The sequence below is a fragment of the Ipomoea nil genome, unplaced genomic scaffold, assembly GCF_001879475.1.
Source record: "Ipomoea nil cultivar Tokyo-kokei standard unplaced genomic scaffold, Asagao_1.1 scaffold1266, whole genome shotgun sequence".
Classification (NCBI taxonomy): Eukaryota; Viridiplantae; Streptophyta; class Magnoliopsida; order Solanales; family Convolvulaceae; genus Ipomoea; species Ipomoea nil.
Genome location: NW_017617694.1, coordinates 695484 through 712532, shown reverse-complemented (window position 1 = coordinate 712532; position 17049 = coordinate 695484). Strand labels below are relative to the sequence as shown.

Genomic DNA, 17049 nt, shown 5'->3' with positions numbered 1-17049 from the left:
AATACTAAATGGACGAAATAACAATCGGATGACTAAATTGAGCAAAGACACAAAAATTTGAGACCACATTAGGTCACCAATGTCATTTAGAACGAAATTGAGAAAAATCATTATAGTCAAGTACCATTTTAAGTATGAACTCTTTTATTATTATTATTATTATTATTATAAGTTTGTACCTCAAACTTTAGAGCCCTACACCATTCATGTCCTAGAGATTGGTAGATGAAATAATTAAATTATGGAATGTGTCTCAACTAACTTACAAATTACATGCTCCAAGTCCAAATTGCGGGATATTTAAATGTTTATAGAGTATAGATTATGAATATAGAGATGGATTATATTATTGTTGCTCTCCTTTTGCAGTTTGCTCTATTGATCTCTTCCTCTTTTCCATTTTCTAATTTGGTGCAGACTTGGCCTTCCTTGTTTAACTAATGAAATTAATTAATGTAATTTGAATTGAGAAAAGTTGAGGTTAAAGTCTACGACAATCTTAAAACGCTGCCCAATGAAAAGAGTGCATGGATCGGAGAACGTAGAAAATTTTTCTTTAAATTTGGTGGGGACACGAGCCTACAATCATGACCCTTTGACCCAACCGGCGGCATATATATGCTTTCACTTTCATTTACATTAAAACTAGACTATAATTCGTGTTTTATTATTATTATTATTATTATTATTATTATTATTATTATTATTATTATTATTATTTATTCTTTTTGTCTTGTGGTAACGTACAAATTTCGCAGTAATTATTTAGTACAAAAATTATGCTTTACCTATTCAATCATCTCTTTTGAGTCAACCAGGACTATGTGGTCTAATGGTACCCAAGTTGGACTTCCATTTGAAAGGTTGTGAGTTCGAGCATCAGTGGAGGCGTTATTGGTTCTTTGTGTTTCAGTAGGTTGAGAAAGTATATGAACAAATACTACAATGTAATAGAACCAGTAGCATTCAAAAAAAAAATCTCTTTATTTGCTCAATCTCATGACTTCTCACATGAGAGAGGTTACTACATGTCATCTAAGGATAATGTGCTTGGCTATGTTTTTATAAAGTGAATTCATTCATCCCTTAATTGTCTGCAAAGTGAGTTAACCTAACTCGAACAGAACTCGTGGACAAAAAAGAGTCATTTTACATATATATAATTAAGAGTAAATTACACTTTTGGTCCTGTGACTATAGAGGGTGTGTTAATTTGGGTACGTGACTTTTAAAATTAATAATTTAGTCCTTTAACTATCATTTTTTTAGCAGATTTGGTCCTCCCGGTCAAATTGCCAGTGGAATTTGGCCGGAAAGACATTCGACTTTTTAAATCAAATATTGGTCGGGGTAATTCGGTCTTTTTAATTATTGAACCGAATTACCCCCACCAATATTTGATTTAAAAAGTCGAACGTCTTTCAGGCCAAATTCCACCGGCAATTTGGCCGGGAGGACCAAATCTGCTAAAAAAATGATAGTTAAAGGACTAAATTGTTAGTTTTAAAAGTCACGTACCCAAATTAACACACCCCCTATAGTCACATGACCAAAAGTGTAATTTGCTCTATAATTAATGGACAAAAAGTGGTAACTTATAAGAAAAGGGAAGATGTAAAATGATAAATATTTTTGTGCTGTGTGTTTATTAAGTGTTGATTATTTGTTAACTTGTAAGAAAAGATGATTTAAAGCAATAATTACTGAATTACATGCATAAAATATTTCTAAAACATAAAAGTTAGTTTTCAACAGTAAATTTGCTTTAATTTATTATCCCACAGAGATAGTACAAGTATTTTGAACATTGAAAAGTAAAAGCCAATTGTTTTTCATATTAAATTCAAAACATTCTATTCATCATTTAGGAATTGATGAGAATTACCCGCACAGATTTAGTTTATTAATTCAGTTTCGAACCTCAACAGTAACAGTGTAGAGATTATATTCGAAGTGAATGATTTACATTCTCAGAAATGCTCGCTGGTCCATAAAATATGTGGTTAGATAAATAATAATGAAAGTGCACGCCACTTGCCCAAAACTCATTGTTAAATACCTGTTCTCTTCTGTGTATAAATATATAAAACGACACATATATGTTTGATAATTCAATGTTAGAAAAACACTGCAGAAGATCTTCCCCAGAGTGCAACTATGCCATCCTCCATGTTCATAATCCTCATACCAATTATACTCTTCTTCTTTTTCTTTAATCCATTATTTGTTGAAGCACAAAGTGGGCATCTTCCCCCAGATGAATGTGAGCCCCTCAACTCTGCATGTGTTGTTTTCTTAATTGCTTGGTGATTATGAATTACATATGTATTAACAGCTAGATTTTGTTGAATTAATGTATATGGAATGAAGTAAATGCATTGAAGGAAATAGGTGATCAACTGGGGAAGAAGGACTGGGATTTTAGACTAAATCCTTGTGACAAAAACAACTCTAACTGGATGACACCAGATAGGGAGGATATGCCTCTATACACTAATACTCTCACTTGCAATTGTAGTTTCCCGGGTGGTATTTGCCATGTCCAAAGCATGTAAGCTACTTTTCCTTCTACCCAATACTCTCATTATATTACTCCTTTCTTCAATTTCTCATTTAATTTCTTCTTTCTCGGATCCCATTTTTGTTGCAATGATTTTGATCCTGTTGTTGGAACGCTTTGCCCCTGGTCAGGTTAAGAAGCTTAGGTTCTGTTTGGTAAAATAGTTAGCTATCAGTCAATTTTAGCTTGTTTGACCACTATTAGCTGTTTGACTTGGTTAAACAACCAATATGAGTGTTCGATTAATTAGCTTTTTGTAACAGCTTATTGCTCCAAAACACTAAAATTCAAAAAGATGCTCAAAACAGCTTTTTTCTATCAACTTTTTTAGAAAGTCATTTTGTATGAAATTCGCTATCAACTAATAGCTAATTTACTAAACATCATTCTACAATCAGCTAATGTTATCAAGTAGCCAAACCCACAGCTAACAAGATATTTATCAAACACACCCTTAGTCAAACTAAACTAAAGTTGTATTATGTTAGTGTATATATTATACATCATAGTAAGTCTGATGTTTAGTTTAGTTTTGGTTGGCTGGGATGGGGGAGGGGGGAAGTGTAGGATGAGGGTCAAATTATTTATTTATTTTGATAACGGGTGTTTCGGCTTTGCCAGACTATATCTATCCTTGACCCCATAAACCAACTCCAGGCTCATGAGGGGGTAATTCGAGCCAAATAAGGATCAAAACCCCTATCTATTGTTAAAAGCAAGTCTTAAGTAAGGCTTTGAGCCAATTCGGGATGGAACCCCATCTACGGTTGGAAGCAAGACATAAAATTTCTCACCTACTAGGCCAATGCCCAATGGCTTTTTTTCGTATCGGGGAAAAGGCAAACAAAGTTACATATATATTTCAATAGTACAATTCTTTTGGTATTAAACTGATTCTACTAGAAATGGTTGACTTCAATATGGTAATAGTAAAGTCTTAGATTAATAGCATATTAACAAAGTATAAAGGTTACTAGGACACATCATCCTAATAGTCTATACTGTTTTTGTAAACAGAGTTTTGAGAGCACAGGATCTGCAAGGTGTTCTTCCTCTTGCCTTGGTGAAGTTACCCTTTCTCAAGATAATGTACCAACCTACACTTTCTACATTTATGCTTTATTATCTGTTCTGCTTATTCATATTCTTGGCTTGATTAATATTATTATTATTTTTGCAGCGATTTCACCCGCAACTACTTGAGTGGTACAATTCCCCCTGAATGGGCTTCTGCCAAATTTGAAAATCTGTAAGTTATGCTGTGTATTATAACCTAAGCTATATATACAAGTGTAAGCCATCTGCTTGTCCATTGTAAAGAAGTGAAAATTTGCAGAACTCTTACTGTGAATCGATTGTCTGGGCCAATTCCAACATACTTGGGAAATATAACGTCTCTTGTATATTTGTATGTTCCCTTGCTCCTCTTGCTCTAGCTACTTAGATGTGTTTAACATTTTTTGAGGAATTAAGTGTTTGGTTTTTGTTGTAACAACAAATGAATTTTCAGAAGCTTGGAGAACAATATGTTCAATGGAACCGTTCCACCCGAGCTTGGGAAACTTTCAAACTTACAGAATCTGTAAGAATCCTTCACTAGCTAAATACGAAATTTTCGTTATCACTTGTTTGACGTTTCTCTATTTTTGCTCTCTGTAGCATTCTGAGTGCTAATAATCTCACAGGTGAATTGCCAAAAGAACTTTATGCTCTCACAAATTTGACAGAACTGTAAGTGCATCATTCATATTCTTAATTTATTTGTTTTCTCGATCTTCTATACTTTATTTTCACTTGTGATGTGTCCCGGGAAAATCAATGCAGTAGACTCAGTAGTAATAACTTCACCGGGACACTGCCTAGCTTTCAGAGTTGGAAAAACCTTCAAAAATTGTAAGCATCTAAATGTAACACTTCAAAATTGGAATCTTTAGATGCAACCATTTTTTTTGTTATTGACAAACACGATTTGCAGAGAGCTTCAAGCGAGTGGTTTTGAGGGGCCCATACCCGAAAGTATTTCTGTACTTAAAAGTTTGATAGAACTGTGAGTTAAGATTTCCTTTGACGATTTCGATGATAGCATAATTTTCTGTGGTCAAGGTCACCAAATGAAGTTTAATTGTGAACAACATGAATCTGCAGTAGAATCAGTGACCTAAATGGAGGTGGAGGCTCCCGATTTCCTACATTAATAAACATGCCAGGCATGATAAAGTTGTGAGTAACACATTTTCGTTCCAAAAATATAAACTTAAGTTTCATATTTCATTATTTCCACTATGAGTCGAAGTTATTTATGCAATGATAATTTTTGGGTGCAGGATGTTGAGGAGTTGTAATATTTCTGGGACGATACCTAACATAGCTTATATGAGAGGCTTGCAATATCTGTAATTTCTGAAACTTGATTTTTCGTTTGATACTTCTCTGTGTGGAAATTTCGTATCGCCTAAGAGAAAGCTGAAGTATAAGCTGAAAATATATTAAATTTTGTTGTGATATATATTGAATTCGCAGAGATTTGAGTTTCAATAATCTAGAAGGAGGGATTGATGGTCTTCAAGATCTTGCTAAAGTGCAATTCATGTGAGTAAACAATTACTTTTGATGTTAACGATTACGTATGATCTATTTGGTCATATTGTTCTAATAGACATCTAAACAACATTCTAGTTATGTTTCTTATACTCGCATTTGGTTGTTGTTCTAGGTATCTTACGAATAACTCACTTAGTGGACCGATTCCTCAGTGGATTCTAAGTCAAGATTCCAGACAGTAAGTTCAGTCTTATACATTAGATGAGTTGTTTATATCTGAGTTTTCAACTATTCTTTGTCATAAAAAGCACTAACGGATTTAGAAGTTGGTGTGCAGTGACATCGATCTTTCCTATAATAATTTTGATGAAAGCTCAGTGCCAACAAATTGTCGGGAAACCCTGTAAGATTCTGTCCCTTTTATACCCCTACTCTTTCAAGTGCGCCTTCAAACATGGATCATTTTAGCTGACTTTCTCATTGTTCTATCAGAAATTTGTTCAAAAGCTATAAGGCTGGAGAAAGTTCGTAAGTTTTAACATCTTTCGACAAAGCATATATGTACATATATATTGATAATGTAATTTAGTCCCCAAAGATTTTTTTTTTTTTTTTTTACTTGAGCTCCGTTTTGGCTTTGTATAGAGATGCTGCAAAGTGTTTTCTGCAATGTTCGAAGGGTAAGCACATCCGATCCTCAAAGTGTTAGCCGTTTTCTGTATAAATATATCATTGTATGACTAATGTCTAGTTCATTTTTCTGCAGATTGGTATTCAATTCACATCAATTGTGGCGGGGGCAATGTTTTGATTGGTGACACTACATATGACGCAGATGAAGATTCCACTGGCTTCACGAAATTTGTTCCCACTAGAGAGAACTGGGTAACGAGTAGTACAGGGGTCTTTTGGGATAGAAATAAAACACTGCTCGACTATACAGCAAAAAATAAATCTGTCATCGAGGGAAATGACCCTCAACTCTACCAGACAGCTCGCTTGTCTCCTTTATCTCTGACTTATTATGGACGGTGTTTAGCGAATGGAAACTATACCGTGAAACTTCACTTTGCAGAGGTAGTTATGAGAGATAATAGATCGTTTCAAAGCCTTGGAAGACGCGTATTCGATGTTTATATACAGGTGAACTAAGAATTACAGTTTAAAGTGAGGACTTCAACTGTTAAATGATGTGCATTTGACTATATATAGTGGTTTTATTGGTTCCAGGGTGAAAGGAAATTAAAAGATTTCGATATTGAAACCGTTGCACAAGGAGTCGATAAAGCCTTGGTTGAACAATTTCGAGCAGTAGTCAAAGATAAAACTCTAGAGGTGCGCTTTGAGTATGCTGGGAAAGGAACAACAGCGGTCCCGAGTAGAGGAACATATGGCCCTTTAATATCTGCCATTTCTGTGGAATCTGGTAATCTCTCCTATATATTACCTATGGGAAAATGTTTTATCCTCCCTAATAGTCTTAAACCTGCATACATCTCATTTAATCTCATTTTCAGAAAATTTTTAAAATCTAATTTAATCTCATGCCATTTTTACCTGCAGATTTCAAGCCTCCTCACAAGAGAAAGACTTTAATTATAGCTGTTGCACTAGCTTCTTCTTTATTTCTTATTTTCACAATTCTCTGTTTTGCTTGGTGGAAAATCTACATCAGAAAAAAGACCTCACAAGAAAACGGTACTTTGACTTTGCAACAATTTGTGCGTGCACACACTTCACATAGTATCAAATATGCACACACGTTGAGCAACCTCAGCCAAGTTTGTCATGTTGTTGACTTGGTAACCACAAGATTACAAGTTCGACTCCTAGCGGAGCGGCCTGTTGGCTTTCTTGGTTTGAGCCGGTCAGCTGTGGAAAACCTAGGCTGGTTTACCATCTTTTGATTCTCTGCCAGTTAGGGTTACAAGGCGGGAATTACCCAGTGCACACCCCTGGTAGTGGTTGCGAGTTCATTTGGGGAGGGGAAGGAGGAGGGCTTGTTGAAGATGTGCTTGCAGAGGCATCATCACAAACTTTTTTTTTTTCATGCACTATAAATTATATTTCTTAAACTTTTTTTTGGTGCAGAACTACAAAGTCTTGATCTACGAACGGGTCTATTTACCTTAAGACAAATTAAAGCCGCTACAAACAACTTTGATGCTGCAAATAAGATTGGGGAAGGTGGTTTTGGGCCCGTATACAAGGTATAGTGAAATATATGTGGATATTCATAATATGTTTAGTACTCCGATCCGTATGTCACCCTACATATATCAACACTTGTTTTTGGGCTTACTATCATCCATAGATGCTTATGTTGATGTTTTGGGATTTTCCCTTCTGTATAAAACTAGGGTACACTATTGGATGGTACAATTATTGCTGTGAAACAACTCTCATCCATATCAAGACAAGGAAACCGTGAATTTTTGAATGAAATAGGCATGATTTCTTGTTTACAACACCCTAATCTTGTGAAACTTTATGGGTGTTGTGTTGAGGGAAGACAACTGTTGTTGGTGTATGAGTACATGGAAAACAACAGCCTTGCTCATGCTCTTTTTGGTAAGTTCAAAGTCTTAATTATTTTGGCTGCTAGTCAATAAACAAAGGCATGGGTGTTATGAGTTTACGGTTAATTACAGGTCCCGAAGAGTGGCAACTGAAAATAGATTGGTCTACCAGACAAAAAATCTGTGTTGGCATCGCAAAAGGTTTAGCTTTCCTCCACGAAGAATCAGCATTAAAAATTGTTCATAGGGACATTAAAGCCACCAATGTGCTTCTTGACAAAGAACTCAATCCAAAAATTTCTGACTTTGGCCTAGCTAAACTTGCCGATGATGGGAATACACACATCATTACAAGAGTTGCGGGGACAATGTAAGATGTTATAACAATTCCTCGTCCATTATGTATTTCGAAATTCATCATATAGTTTTTAATTAAAAGAACAATTAGGCTTGCAACATTGCATCTTGTTGCCATAGGTTGATAGAATTGATCACATTTGCCAAAATTTTGAATCTCCAAACTTCTTTGTACGCTTCTCTGCATTTAGTTTTTCAAGAAAATGAACTGTTATTCTTTACTTTTTTTTTTTTTTTTTTTCTCTACAGAGGATATATGGCTCCTGAATATGCAATGTGGGGCTACTTAACAGACAAAGTTGATGTTTATAGTTTTGGAGTGGTAGCATTGGAAATTGTTGCGGGAAAGAACAACATGAAGTATCGTCCTAATGAGAACTACGTTTGCCTTCTTGATTGGGTAAGATATATATCAAGATTACCAAACTCATATATACATACATTGCAGACCTTACGGGATGGCTTATTCTTATTCAATTCTCTGCTGTGTTTTGTTGTATTTATGCACGCTTTTTAGGCACTTGTTCTTCAAAGAAAAGGAAATCTAATGGAGCTAATAGATCCAAGATTGGGTTGTGATTTCAACAAAGAACAAGCAATCAGAATGATCAAAGTGGCTTTGCTTTGTACTAATCCTTCTCCAGTCCTAAGGCCATCCATGTCTGCCGTAGTCGGCATGCTTGAAGGCCATGATGATATTCTTGAGTACAATTTCGATCTTCACGAATTCAATTTTGAAGTAATGAGGGACGGTTATGATGAAATGCCAGTCGGCTCGAGTACATCTTCCAACAAAGTAGAATTTTCTTCCTAAGCAAATCAATGATATACCATTATCATTAATGAGTTAAGGTTTTTTGTAGATGTTCTATCATCGTATTGCACCTGGAACGTGAACTATCATAGTCAGGGTATCGGCAGATGTTAGTAAAAGAAATAAATGTTGCTTTTTTGAAAAAGAAAGAAGCTATTGTGCATATCTCTCAAAGAGCAACGCCTGAAAAGCTAAAGAGCAACGACCAATCAAAACAGAGAAAAAGAAAACCATTAATATAAAATGAAAATTACATAGTTTTGGACCAAGGTCCATAATGCTATGTGGACCCTAGTCCATAATGCTTGAGCTAGCTTCCACATAACTTTCATGACTAGTGTTTGATTTGCTTTTTTACTCTTGCCTATTTTCTACTCCTAAAGGATGACACTCTGATCTGTAAAACCACCACTTCACACACTCATCACCCGTTTAGACCATATTTAATAATTTTTTATACAGTAATTTTATTTGTACAAAAGAAAATGAGAATAATAAGTTTACGTAATTAAGTTATAAAAAAAAAATCTAAGGAACTTAGGGGTCTTTTGAAATATTATGATCTTTTTGATTGTGTATGACTTGAGTCCATGTTATCATATATGAATGTATGATTCCTACTCCATGATATAACCATTGGTTTTTTTTTTTTTTTTTTTTTGCCTAGTGTTGTTTGTGTATTATCTGTTCAATATACTTTCTCTATCAATTGTAACGCAAAGAGTCAATACCCCACCACCAAGGTCCTATGACCTTCCCTCAAGAAGAACCACATGCCAATTGGACACAATTAAGGTGCTTGGCTTGCCTAGCTAGTGCAATATTATATAAAACTAAAACCTTTTTTTTTTTTTTTGGCAAATTCATAACTTTCTACCACATAGCTGAATTATCTCGTTGCAACCTGATTAATTTATAAGTTTCTTGTATCTCACAAGTTTTATTAAGATCCAAATTGCTCAAAGTAATTAAAAACTTGTAGAAAGTGTATTTGATACACACTTGATATTAATGAATCTTGTTTTTCCTTGTGTTTTCTTACACTAAAATACAATATTTTCTAATAACACTGACTAGTGTAATTCCTTATTTAGATCTGTGCACTCTGTCTAGTCGGGAGAAACGTTTGAATTGACTTGCATTTCATCATAATGATCTCTCATTGCTTCAAAGTTAAATTCGTGTAAATCGGATTTGTACTCAAGAATATCATCTTGGCCTTCAAGCATCCTGACTACTGTAGACATGGATGGCCTTAGGACTGGTGAAGGATTAGTACAAAGCAGTGCCACTTTGATCATTCTGAGTGCCTCTTCTTTGTCAAAATCAGAACCCAATCTTGGGTCAATTAGCTCCATTAGATTCCCCTTTTTTTGAAGATCAAGTGCCTGAAATTTGTGCAATAAATACAACAAAACATAGTAGAATATAAGAATAGGCCACTTAGTTTGTAAGGTATACAATCAATGAATTGAGTTTGGTAGTAATGATATCTCACCCAATCAAGGATGCAAATAAAGTTCTCATCGGGACGATACTTCATGTTGCTCTTCCCTACAACAATTTCTAGTGCCACTACTCCGAAACTATAGACATCTGCTTTGTATGTTAAATAGCCCCACATTGCATATTCGGGAGCCATGTATCCTCTATAGATAAGTAAAGAATAATAGTTCATTTTCTTGAAAGATTCAATGTAGAGAAGTGTATAAAGAAGTCGGAAGATCCAAATTTTGTCTGAATGAAGTAATCAATTCAAAACTTTAGCAATGTTTCACAACATCAATGAACTTTTTAAAAATAAAGTTGTTTATGTAGCCTACAATTACTTTCAACTGTATGAAGAATTTGGAAATGCAAAATGAACAGGAAACTATACAAGATAACACTTACATTGTCCCAGCAACTCTTGTGCTAATATGTGTATTCTCATCATCGTTAAGTTTAGCAAGGCCAAAGTCAGAAATTTTTTAATTGAGTTCTTTGTCAAGAAGCACATTGGTGGCTTTTATGTCTCTATGAACAATTTTTATTGCTGATTCTTCATGCAGAAAAGCTAAACCTTTTGCAATACCGAGACAGATTCTTTGTCGGAAAGGCCAGTCTATTTTCAGTTGACACTCTTCTGAACCTATAATTAACTGTTAAATCAAAACACTTATCTTTTGTCTCAATAAAATAAACTAAACCCTCTCTACTCTAGTATAGTAGCATATCTTACATATACATATAAAGAAAATTATTGTTTTTATTATCTGTTAAATTAATTATGATTTCAAATTTACCAAAAAGAGCATGAGCAAGGCTATTGTTTTCCAAGTACTCGTACACCAGCAGCAATTGCTTTCCCTCAACACAACACCCATAAAGTTTCACAAGATTAGGATGCTGCAAACAAGAAATCATGCCTATTTCATTTAAAAATTCGCGATTTCCTTGACTTGATTTGGATGAGAGTTGTTTTACAGCAATAATCGTACCATCCAATAATATACCCTATACACATGGGAAAAATCTAAGATCATTAACACAAGCATCTAAATAAGTCCAAAAGCAAATATGTCAAGGCCTGAATTAACAGATATTATGAATAATCATATTTCACTATACCTTGTAGACAGGTCCAAAGCCACCTTCTCCAATCTTATTTGCAGCATCAAAGTTGTTTGTAGCGGTTTTAATTTGTGTGAAGGAAAACAGTCCTGTTCCTAGATCAACATCTCGTTCTCCTGTACAAGAACAATTACTTTAATGAGATTTCTAATGCAAGCTAAGGAAGAATGATTTTTGGGATTGAATCTGCATGGCACATATGACTGCATGCACAAATTGTCAGTGTCCAAGTTTCTCATACAAAATTAGAAAGTAATTGAAATTAAATTGCATATATTACCTCTTCCTGGTGAGGTCTTGTTTCTTATGTAGATCTTCCACCAGACAAAACAGAGAATTGTGATAGTAAGAAACAAAGAAAAAGTTACTGCACCAACTATGATTAAAGTCTTTCGCTTTTTGGGAGGCTTGACGAAAGTCTTTTGCTGTTCGGGAGGCTTAAAATCTACAGAATTGGCTACAAAGTAACAAAAATATTAATAAAAACCTAAATATATAAATATGTGCTTTTAATTAAAAATATGGAATCCATAACTAATTTTACCAAATTTCACAGAAATGGCAGATATTAAAGGTCCATATCTTCCTTTCCCAGCATACACAAATCGCACCTCTAGAGTTTTATCTCTAACAATTATTTGAAATTCTTTAACTAAGGCTTTATCAACTCCTTGTGCTTCAGTTTTAATTTCAAAATCCTTTAATTTCATTTCACCCTGTAGTAAATAAAATCATCATAGTCAAATACACATCATTTAATCATTGAAGTCCTCAATTTAAATTGAAATTTTGAGTTAACCTGTATGTAAACATCAAATATGCGTCTTCCAAAACTTTGAAAAGATCTATTATCTCTAATAACTATCTCTGCAAAATGAAGTTTCACAGTATAGTTTCCATTTGCCAAACAACGCCCGTTATACGTTAGAGATAAAGGAGACAAACGAGCAGTCTTGTAAATTTCAGAGTCTTCTGCATTGACGACAGATATATTTGTTGCCGTATACCGTGTATAGTTATCTGACATTGAGTCCCAAAAGTACCCTGTATTAGGGGCTACCTAGTTCTCTGTATTGGAAACAAATTTGGCAGGTCCAACAGAATCTTTATCTGCGTCATATGTAGTGTCACCAATCGAAACATTGCCTCCACCACAATTGATGTGAAATGAATGCCAATCTGCAGTGAAATGATATACAGAGAAAAGGATGTTGCTTGTCATTGGTTATCAGCAGCACTAATGCATTAATGTATTGTGATATGATGTGCTTACCTTTCGTGCATTGCTTTAGACATTGTCCAATTTCTCTGTAAAAAGCCAATTCAAATTACATTATGAGTGTCCTTGGAGACTAAATTGCATTATGAGTGTCAACATAATATTCATGGTTTGTTAGGGGATCTATGTTAAAACTTACTCATTTTCTCCTCCTCCATTATAGTTTTTGAACAAGTTTCTGCGAGGAAAATGAGAAAGCTAAAATGATCCATACTTGAAGAAAGACTTGAAACAGTAGATGCATATAAGAGGTAGAATATATCTTACAGGTTTTCCCGATTGCAAATTCGTGACATAGAGCTCTCCTCAAAATTATTGTAAGAAAGATCTATGTAACTGGACATTGGATGGTCGTTGAAATTTTCTATTAGTGCTTTTATGATGAATATTTGAAATGAGTTCATGTACAATACTACAAATTAAAACTCATCACAAGACTGAACTTAATACCTGGTGTTTAGATTTAGAACCCATTCAGGAATTTTCCCACTAAGGGAGTTGTTCGTTAGAAACCTAAGAATAGGTAGAGCACAAAATTCAATTTAGTAATATTGAATTCACACACAAGAAAAAACAGAGAGAAGTTATCCTCAACTGAATCACAACAATGAGAAAAATAACTAGAATGCTGATTAGATTTCTATTAAAACAAAATGCCTAAATATAAAAGAAATTACTTATGCAAAATCATTAACATCAAAATTGATTTGTTACTCACATGTATTGCAATTTCTCCTCAAACCCTTCAAGCCCTTGAAGCCCTCCTTCGAGATAATTAAAGCTCAAATCTCTGCAAACTTAATATCATAACAAATATGGAAAACAAGCAATTTCCCAACAAAAATAGTTCAGAGATTTAGTTACTGACATGATTTGCAAGTTTGTCATATGTTGTAAATTAGGTAAATTCCCAGAGATGTTACACCTACTCAACATCCTGCACCAAAAATTATTTTTTTCATCAATAACTTCACTTCATAGTGGAATTATGAAACTTCAGTTCATATTTTTGGAAAGAAAATGCATTACTCACAACTCTGTCATGTCTGTCATGTCATTTAATGTAGGAAAACTCGAGACACCTCCATTTAGGTCACTGATTCTACTGCAGGTTTATGTTGTTGACAATAATATTTTATTTTGTTGATTTTGACCATAGAAAATTCTGCTATAATCAGAACTTGAGTATTAATTAAATTGTAAAGGAAATCTTAACTCATAGTATCATCAAGCCTGTCGGTACAAAATTATTTTGAGGTATGGGTCCTTCAAAACCACTTGCTTGAAGATCTCTGCCAATCATATATGCTTGTCAACAAAAAATGATTTTATCCACAAATTTCAATTCTGAAGTGTAAGATTTGAATACTTACAGCATAAGAAGGTTTTTCAAATGTTGAAAGCTAGGCATTTTCCCAGTGAAGTTATTATTGCTGAGCATACTGTATTTTATTTCCCCAGGACACATGACAAGTCAACATAAAGTATAGAAGAACGACATATTAAAGAGGTGTATGTATAATTGAAGAATATCCATGATACGCATGATGCACTTACAGATAGGTCAAATTTGTGAGAACATTAAGTTGTAGCATTGGCAATTCACCTGTGAGATAATTACCACTAAGAATGCTACAAACAACAAAAATAGAGAGAGCATCAAATAAGTCATATAACAAAAATTTAAAATTTAACCAATAGATCGATATTCAGCTAGAGATGAGAATGATTCATATATTTGATTAACAAAAGCTTACAGATACTGTAAGTTGGCAAGATTCACAAGGTCTGGTGGAATAGTTCCATTGAACATATTGTTCTGCAAGTTTCTGAAAATTCATATGTTATGTTGTTACAACAAATTAAATCACAAATGATAAGAACCTCAACAAATGTTAAACAAAAGTTTTAGTTGTGTAAGTAGAGTGAGAGGAGCAAGAGAACATACAAATATGTAAGAGTTGATATATTTCCCAAGTAGTATGGAATTGGCGCAGACAATCGATTCACATTAAGAGATCTGCAAATTTTCACTTCGATCTTTAGCATGGACAAGCAGATGGCATACACTTGTATAGCTTAGGTTACAATACACAATACAACTTACATATATTCCAATTTGGTAGAACCCCATTGAGGGGGAATTGTACCACTTAAATAGTTGGAGCTGAGATCACTGCATTAAACAATACTATTAATCAAGCAAGCAATATATACAACAGATTATTGCATAAACATAGAAAGTCGTGTTATTACATTATCTTGAGAAAGGATAACTTCACCAAGGAAGGAGGAAGGACACCTTGCAGATCCTGTCCACTTAAAACTCTGTGTACACAAAACATGGAGACTAATTTGTTGGGGGTTTTCAATGAATTTTGTCAGATTATATTGCATAGCATGAGAGAGGGAGAGTGCTGAATGTCAGTTGAAAAAAAAAAAAAAAAAAAAAAAGGAAAAAGTTGCACGCGCCATCTGGGCGCCTTCTCCCCATTTAAAATCTTTTCAAAAAAAAAACTACAATTATGGATGCTCTAATAAGGATCAAGTTCCCTCAAATTTATATTTGAACACTTATAGAACATTTTACTATACCCGGCCAAATATAATCCAATTTCTCTTTCTACATTTTGCCGATGTGGGACTAATCATAACATAATATAGGAATACTATTAATGTTTTTTTTTTTTTTTGAAGACTACTGACTCTATTACATTGTAGTATCAGTTCATACATACTTTCTCAACCTAATGAAGCACACAGAATCAGCAACGCCTCTACTGAAGCTCGTTCTCATGACCTCCCACATAAGAAAGGTCACTACATGTCATCTGAGCACAAGGTGCTTGGCAAGAATACTATTAATGTAAGACTTTACTAATAACATATTGAAGGCAATCATTAATGTAACACTAAATTAATAAAGAGCAACAAGTAAAAAACCAACCCAAAGACACACTTCCAAGAAAAATGTCACAAGCTTGAGCCGTAACATAATGAGAGAGTTGGATAGAAGGATAAGCTTACAAGCTTTGCACATGGCAAATACCACCACGGAAGTTACAATTGCAATTGATAGCATTAGTGTACAGAGGCATATCTTCCCTATATGGTGTGTACCAGTTTGAGTTGATGTCACAAGGATTTAGTCCAAAGTCCCAATCCTTCTTTCCCACTTCACCTGCTATTTCCTTAAGTGCATTTACTTCCAGATACATAATGAAACAAATTAAATTAAGCTAGGTGTTAATAAATATGTAATTTGCATGTAATGACGACAAAGTGAATATTAGAGAAAATTGATAATCAACAGATCAGAGAGCTGAGGGGGCTCACATTCATTTTGAGGAAGATGCCCACTCTGTGCTTCAACAAATCTTGCAGTGAAGAAGAGTAGTATAATTGGTATGAGGATTATGAACTTGACCGCAGACATGCTTGATTTCTGGGGAAGGTCCGATCTGCTCCAGGTTCTAACATATATATTTAGTGGTGTGTCACATTTCAATATTTAGTCATATACACACAAGAAAACAATTGTTGACATTTGACCTTGAGTTTGGGACCACATTTCATTTATACTCTGGCATCCTTGGTAGTCAAGTTTTTGGGGTGGTTTTTGATATGCCAACTAAGAAAGAGAGGAGGGAAAAATAAGAAGAAAAAAAAAGTTAAAAATAAAAAAAGAATGGCTGAGGTGCCAACGGGCATGTGCACTACTGCACGCACCGCGGGGCGCGATCCATGCGCCCCAGGATGTGTCTTTTCCTTCCCCTTTCTCTCTCCTGTTGGTCCCACAAAAAATCAATATTTGTAGGAAGAACTCAACCACTCTCTCTCATTCACATCACTCATATTTCTTCAAAAACTGGTCCAAAATTCACTAATGTGGATGGCCTAAGCCTTCTAAGTATGCAACGGGTTGTTATATCATTGACCGCGGTGCACGTGGACCGCGGTCAAAACGGCGATGTTTCTTCACTTTAGATAGCTTTCACACCGAATTCTTCTCAATTCCCTTTGAACCTTATCAAGCACCGATTAACCCTCTTCTTTGAATGGGCGATTTCACTTTAGATAGCTTTCATATGTATCGGTTCTTCTCAATTATCTTTGATCGTATCAACCACAGAACAACCCTTTTCCACCATACAGTAGCCGCCTATCAATGCAAATATCAAATGATACGACACTTAAGTCAATACATTAGCCATTTCCCACCAGGCCACCACACACTTGCCACTCAATGGAAGCACTAAATGATGCCACAATTTTGAATTTGGAGATATCAAGTTTGAAATAATGACAAAGAACCATAAGACGTGTGGAAAAACCAAGTTTAAGACGTGTGGAAAGACCAAGGGCC

At 34.6% G+C, this 17049-nt stretch overlaps 1 protein-coding gene and 1 pseudogene across 1 annotated transcript; one reads left to right on the top strand and one right to left on the bottom strand.

The window, feature by feature from the left end:
• Window positions 1-2106: 2106 nt before the first annotated feature.
• On the top strand, window positions 2107-8828 carry LOC109184605 (probable leucine-rich repeat receptor-like serine/threonine-protein kinase At3g14840). Its single transcript, XM_019334623.1, has 24 exons — window positions 2107-2263; window positions 2371-2551; window positions 3578-3649; window positions 3741-3809; window positions 3897-3968; window positions 4071-4142; window positions 4220-4291; window positions 4385-4453; window positions 4536-4607; window positions 4706-4780; window positions 4885-4953; window positions 5081-5149; window positions 5274-5339; window positions 5439-5504; window positions 5594-5629; window positions 5747-5781; window positions 5868-6244; window positions 6332-6527; window positions 6665-6799; window positions 7193-7311; window positions 7462-7672; window positions 7753-7990; window positions 8227-8377; window positions 8495-8828. Exons 1-24 carry the CDS (start codon window positions 2158-2160, stop codon window positions 8789-8791), a joined length of 2925 nt encoding a protein of 974 aa, XP_019190168.1. The 5' UTR covers window positions 2107-2157; the 3' UTR covers window positions 8792-8828.
• Window positions 8829-9885: 1057 nt separating this feature from the next.
• LOC109184604 lies at window positions 9886-16147 on the bottom strand (annotated as a pseudogene).
• Between the last annotated feature and the right edge of the window lie 902 nt (window positions 16148-17049).